This window comes from Trachymyrmex cornetzi, unplaced genomic scaffold (assembly GCF_001594075.2).
Source record: "Trachymyrmex cornetzi isolate Tcor2-1 unplaced genomic scaffold, Tcor1.1 scaffold168, whole genome shotgun sequence".
Lineage (NCBI taxonomy): Eukaryota > Metazoa > Arthropoda > Insecta > Hymenoptera > Formicidae > Trachymyrmex > Trachymyrmex cornetzi.
Window position 1 is genome coordinate 121,375 of NW_017296287.1, and position 6,579 is coordinate 127,953.

At 35.6% G+C, this 6,579-nt stretch overlaps 1 protein-coding gene and 1 long non-coding RNA gene across 2 annotated transcripts in view; one reads left to right on the forward strand and one right to left on the reverse strand.

Moving 5' to 3' along the window:
* LOC108759109 (uncharacterized) overlaps positions 1-2,758 on the reverse strand; it is a 16,387-nt gene extending 13,629 nt beyond the window's left edge. Inside the window, exons 1-2 of the long non-coding RNA XR_001939986.1 lie at positions 2,693-2,758; positions 1,246-1,249 (exon numbers count right to left, since the gene is read on the reverse strand). This is a non-coding gene — a long non-coding RNA (uncharacterized LOC108759109). The remainder of the gene's footprint in view (positions 1-1,245; positions 1,250-2,692) is intronic.
* The window catches only part of LOC108759108 (cytochrome P450 4C1), a 90,549-nt gene that overhangs the window by 48,344 nt on the left and 35,626 nt on the right, over positions 1-6,579 (forward strand). Inside the window, exons 6-10 of the mRNA XM_018504399.1 lie at positions 2,695-2,761; positions 2,902-3,028; positions 3,156-3,231; positions 3,323-3,435; positions 3,561-3,798. Of these exons, the coding sequence (XP_018359901.1) occupies positions 2,695-2,761; positions 2,902-3,028; positions 3,156-3,231; positions 3,323-3,435; positions 3,561-3,798 (621 nt within the window). The remainder of the gene's footprint in view (positions 1-2,694; positions 2,762-2,901; positions 3,029-3,155; positions 3,232-3,322; positions 3,436-3,560; positions 3,799-6,579) is intronic.

Genomic DNA, 6,579 nt, shown 5'->3' on the forward strand with positions numbered 1-6,579 from the left:
TTAAAGTACGTTGTTATGTGCATCTTTTGAGCTGTTATTTATTAAGTTTGGTTAGGAATTGTTGAAGTAATCGTATTTCGTACCGAGTCAGGTCGCGGCGGGCAACTGTGCGCAAGCATTTTAAAATGCGCACAATTACCCATTTCCATATACTGTATGACTATAGCATTAGTTTTTTCGTTTCTTTTTGGCATTACTATTTTATTTTGCCATTTTATTTTGCCAAATTCTATGTGCATTATTATTATATTAGTTTTGTATTTTTTCTTAATATATGCAATGTACGTTTAATACATGTTTAATATATATTTATATTGCAATATAATGAATGTATGTCCTGATTTCTATGTCAACATTCCACAATTCATTCGTTTCTTACGACTTTTGTTTTGCGCATAATTACCCGATGCGCGAGAAATTTTTTAGCTTTTCCGTTTTTTTCATTTTACCAAATACAACCTTATTGAATGAAAATCTGTTCAAGATAAGAATACGTAATGGTAGAAGAATGTTTATAGTTTCTATTTCCATATTTATATCGCTTAGATCTTAGAAAACCATTCCAAGAAAATAAATATCCCTTAGGTGCGCACAATTCGCCCACTTTCCCCTATTATTTCTATACAATTGTTTAAATAACTATCTCGCGAGCGGTGCAACTATAATACAAACGGAAATAATTTTACTACAATTCACTACATTCTATAAGAAAAGATGTATATATATATGGTATATATATATATATATATATATATACTTAAAATTTATTAATTTCAAAGTCGGGGGATGACAATTTTTAAGTCGCGATAATTTTGTTTCTGCGCTATTACAAACGAAATAAATGTTACTACATTCAATTACATACGAAGATCTTTCGAAAAAAAATATATTTGTGTAAGTCGGGTGCCAAGTTCACAAAACCTTTTTATGTTCATTGATTCTTGTCTTTAGTTGCCTGCCTGTCTGTCCTACATATGTTGCATCACAATCATTACAACTGATTTTATAGATTTGATCTTATGTTATTTTTTGAAAGATGGGTCTTTATGTATATACTTTAATACATTTTCGTAATTTATTAAAACTATAAAATGACACCTTGATGTCGTTTCTATTAAATTTTTTGAATTTATCTGTCAAAGATGGAATAAAAAGGACTGTGAACCACGATGGGGACACTGATAATTCGTCTTTCTTCTCTGAATTATTATGCGGTGCTGTCTTCCTTCGTAGAATGCTTTTGACTCTGCTAATCTCTTTTGATGCTTTTGACTAATTAGTAATCATTAGTTTAGTAGATCTTCTATTCTCTAATTCAGAATATCTTACAAAAAATTTAACAATGATAATTGAAATATTATTACGGAATGATTACCTCTTAAATTCATTTTTAAGACAATAAACAACAAAGTCAAAAGCATTCTACGAAAGAAAACAGTACCGTATAATACTCTTATGATTTCGTGTTGGATCCATCTCTGTTATTGCTTATTTAGCGTCTTTATCTCCTTATAATAATTTCTCTCTTGAGCTTATTTCTAAGAAGTTGATCACGTTCCTTGCCTGACATCTGCCCAGAGAATGCAAACTCTAGCAGCCATATAGGTTTTTTTCTTATAGGTTAGCATCTTGAATTCTTTTACTATTAGAATTCCTGCTAAACTTAAGACCTCAAGTCGTCGGAAAGTCTTAACCCCTTCTCTTATTTAATCCTTTTTTAGGCAAACCTGAATTATGAATTTTCTCTTTAACTAAGTTCTACCTTGGTCTCACGTAGCCTTTTCGGTCTATTAATTGTGATTCTTTCTTTATCTCCTTCCGTTCTCCGCATGATGTTCTTTCTTCTCAGACTTTGAATTGTTGGGTCAAGTTTGTTCTGGGGTTCAGCGGGTATTGATATCTCTATTTTTTCGGCTCGTTCCAGACATGCTTCTATATCCTTCGCACCTATTAAGGGTATCAATTTGGATGAGATTCGGCGTACCGCGGGTTGGAGTAAATCCTTTGCTATCTTCGACGGCTTTTACAATCGATCGATTAATAAAGATCCATTTTTTCATTTTGTTATTCTTAACACCTCTTAATCCCTCTATTTTTTGGTCTCTCTTGTAATTTTTTCTTTCCGTAAAATTGTCCACAGAAATATAAATAAAAGTTTTTTTCCTTCATTTTTTTATTTTCTTTACAAATCTGCGCTTTAAACTTCTACGAGTCTTCATAAATTTAAAGCTCACAAATCTGCTTATTTGGAGTGGGTGGGTGTGATTGTCCATCCAATCGAAACTTTGCATAATTAATTAATTGAACGAACTTACCGTGACGTTCGATTCCAATTATGCGGTGTCGTTCGGATGGACAATCCCACCTACGCTCCCACCGCTCCAAATAAGCAGATTTGTGGGCTTTAAATTTATGAAGACTCGTGCCAGTACACGCGCAATTGGCGCCGCCTGATAGTCAACCTTTTTCCTTTCAAGCTTTAAATTTCCTGTTGGGGATAGTGCAGCGAAATGCTACTACATATGTTCATTCGGACGATTTCATAATTGGAATCGAATTTCGATAAGTTCGTTCAATTAACCAATTTTATCACTCATTCTACGGATAGAGTAACAAAAAAATAAATATGTTAATTTAAATTCTAGTATTATAAACGACTAAGGATTATCAACAATATTAGTTATTATCTTACAGAAACGGCAATGGGTGTGGATATATATGCTCAAGAAGTTGTAAACAAATATACATCAACAGTACAGCAGTCAGTTTTTAAAATTCTTATAATGTTATTATTAATAAAACTGTTAATGATTTATTACTTAGAGTGAAGAATTAACAATAAAATTTAATAATTAATTACATATACAATTTCCGTAAGTTGAATTCCAATTATATTTTCAGAGTCTCCACGTTAATAATAAATCGAATGATTCAACCATGGTATTGGATTGACTGGTTGTACTATTTATTACCTGCAGGAAAACAGTTTAAATCAACGCTTGATATATTACATGGATTTACAAAAAAGGTATACTATAGGAGCTTTAATAACATGTATTTAAATAGATTTAAAATAATGTTTAAGTTTCAATACTTTTTTTACATTACTTTATTAAAAGAAATTTCATGTTTACAACTAATATAATAAATTATAGATAATAAATAAGAAAAAGATTGAGCGACAGTCGCAAAATGCAAAACTCGAAAATGAAGATAATGAAGTTAACATAGGTGCGATTATAAATTTTAATTATATATCGTTCATTATATATATCTTTCTATTTTGTGAGTATTTCTTAGTTAATAAAATTTATTGTGTCAGGTAAGCAGAAGAGAAAAGCGTTTTTAGATTTATTATTAGACCAAAATGAGAAAGACGAGACTCCTTTGACTGATGATGAATTGAGAGCACAAGTCGATACGTTCATGTTTGAGGTGAGATATTCGAAGTTAAAATTAAAATTTTCTAATTTTTAATATAAAATTTTGTCTTATTAGTTTCTCGACAATATATCTGTGCAAATAGAAAGTACATGTAAAATAATATGAAATTATAATAGGGACACGATACAACTGCTGTTGCCATAACCTGGGCATTGTTCCTTTTGGGCAATAATCTCGAGCATCAGGAAAAAGTTCACGAAGAACTCGAGGAAATTTTCGGAGATTCAGAGGTACCAGCCAGTGTAAAAGAACTGTCGCAATTAAAGTATCTTGAAAGAGTTATAAAGGAGGCACTTCGAATATTCCCAAGCGTACCTTTAATCACGAGGGAACTAGTAGAAGATGTAAAAATAGGTAACTCTGTCTACTAATTAAGAAAAATATTTTAAAGAATTTACAATACAGGATGATTCAGAATAAACGTTTGTCCTTAAAGTATCATATTTCTGACTTAATTCTAAGACGATTTTTCCTTTGCGAAAATTTTGTCTAAAACTTAGTTTTTAATTACGAATTAATTAAAGAAGAAATAGTTAGCGCGCGCTTATCACAGGTCACGCAGAGGAGATGGGCAGGAGCGGCACTCACAGTTAGACGCGAGCGCTTTACGCACGGCATGCATACTGATCGGACACATTCACACGTTTATAAAAATACGTTAGTAGTATGTGGGCAGCCATGGAGCGTCAAAACAAACCCCCACCACTCCACCCCTGGCGTCAAAACAAACCCCCTCTTTCCCCCCTAGACGTCAAAACAAATCCCCCTCCACTCCCCCCTAGACGACTAGAGGGGCCTGTCTAAAAAAAGGGAGCGCTCTGACTGGTTGGTGAGGGTGGAGTAATGAGGTAATTAAATGGCGCGTTTCGATTGGTTCGCTCCATGGCTGCTCGCACTACGATTGATGAGGGAGAGGGCGCGTTGAGTGAGAGAGAGAGTGAAAGTGAAAATAAAAAACCGCCAAGTCCGAGAAAATGGCGGAGGTGGAGAAAATACGTCCCCGAGACAGTATTTTGCCAGGGGGAAAATGGGGGAAAGGTTCAGGCTTCGGAGAGGAATGCGGATATGATTTATGGCCCTTCGTTTTTTTTTCGCACCTCGGCGTCCTGGTTAAACGCAATGAAGAGAGTCTTTCTTTATCGCTTATTTATTTTTCTATTATTTAAGGCTGTGCGACCGATTTTTTTGTCTGGAAGGACAGGAGGAAAACGAATGGGCAAGTTCGTGCCGATTTGTAACAGAGCTGGGATGATTTACTCGATTTAGATAAATTCTTTCTGTGCCCTTTATTTTAGCGTTAGTCTTATTTCGAAAAATGACAAAAGTTTTTATTAATTTAGTTCTCACAAAAAATATGATAAAAGAAGATGTCGGTTGGAAGGGAACGAGAAAATGATTAAGAAAATAATAAACGTGGCGTACAGTGACAAAATTGAAAAAAAAGGTGTTTATTGATAAAATAACGTTGTCACATAAAATAGTTTTTTCTCGAGAATAATCATTTATTTTATATTTTAATTTTTAAAACAGTAGACGATTGAACATGACGGCATACAGCATGAGAATTAACTGTTTCATGTTTACAATGAAGAAAAAATTTATGGAATAACTGTGCGATCAATCGATCATTGCGTTTACAATCAGAGGTAAACAGACTAAGAAACTGGCTAAGATTATAACCATTACACATAAAATATAGAAATACACAGCAGTATTGTTCGCAAGTTTGAGAAAGTATTCCTTGCAGCGTCGTCGTATTCCAGTGATACGTGGTGGAGTTTCGGCGAAGTCGTAACAGGAATCTTGAGGCCAAGGGCGGCAAACCGTAGCTATCGAAATATGTTCCTGTACCGCATTCGTCAATGTAGAAGGCGACCCAGTACTGGCCAGGTCGATCGTGATCGTCTGTGTTAGTGACAATGGCAGTCGACTTCGTCCACACCCTCGGCAGTCGGTCGGCAGGATAGACCCCCGCATGTCGGGCACTGAGATGAAGGCGTTTAAAACTTCCAATGAATTTATTTTTCGGCGTAGGTGAGCGTGAGAGAGGAAATGTATGCGTAAATTCAGACTTTACCTCTTTTGCCAGTACGTGCGTTGTAGAGTTCTCAAAAATACTAGACGTTTGTGAAACACTAGTGTTAGCTTTAACTCTATCAGTCGTCGAGTCGAATTTCGGACGATCTTTTTTCTCCTCAGCTGTCGTTTGTTCGTCCTCACTTTAGTTCGCCTTTTCTGTCTAAGACGATATTTTTCCTCCACGCCTCGATGTTGCGAAATAGTTTTTCTGATTTTTAAATTTAATTGAAAAATTTCCGCTGTTTGTTTTTTCGCTCTCGACGTCGCTCTCGTTGCAATTTTCTGAAGGAAGATTATCGTAGCTCGAATTGCTGCTATTTCATATAGCTAGCCAACGTTTCAATTTGTAAGCGTTGCGTAAGGCGCAATGTGATTCAACGTTGGTTCGAAATACGTGGTGCGTGCAACGTTGTCCGCAACCTCCGAAATCTGGCAGATTTTTGAAAGCCGGAGAAATTCCTTCCAGATTATATACGTTTCTGGAGAGTAGATTACTCAGATAACGTGACTTCTCTTGTCCTCTGGTATAGATGTAGCGTGCGTGTCGTGTAATAGCTCGCAAATGTATCGTGAAGTATGTAGGTTTAATGTCTCCGTCGAACCATTCGATTCCGTGATATTTTCGTGTAAGCCAGTTGTTTTCTCGTTTTGCTCTCTCGGGTAATTCTCCAAATGGATAAGGTGGCCTCATAATCCAGTGCCCGGTGATCGTCGCATTAATCGCAAGAACCGCGACTTCTTTTGGAATAAAATTTTCTTCGACATCGCGAAAACCTTGTATATCGACGACTATATCCATTATATATTCGAATTTTTGCTACTCTTTTTATGTTACGAAACGTCAGCGTCGGTGTCACGAACAAGACTGAAGCTTTTTTCGTCATCTCACGTGGAATAAGATTAGAAATAATGTGTAGTAGGGGGAAAATATTTTTCTCACGAAAGGCATAAAGCTAACCGGAAAAGTCAACAATGACTTGACGCAAGAACCCAGGTAAGGTTTGCCGACTCTCACCCGATGTTGAACGTTGGGCCGACGTTGGCGAATTCACGGCA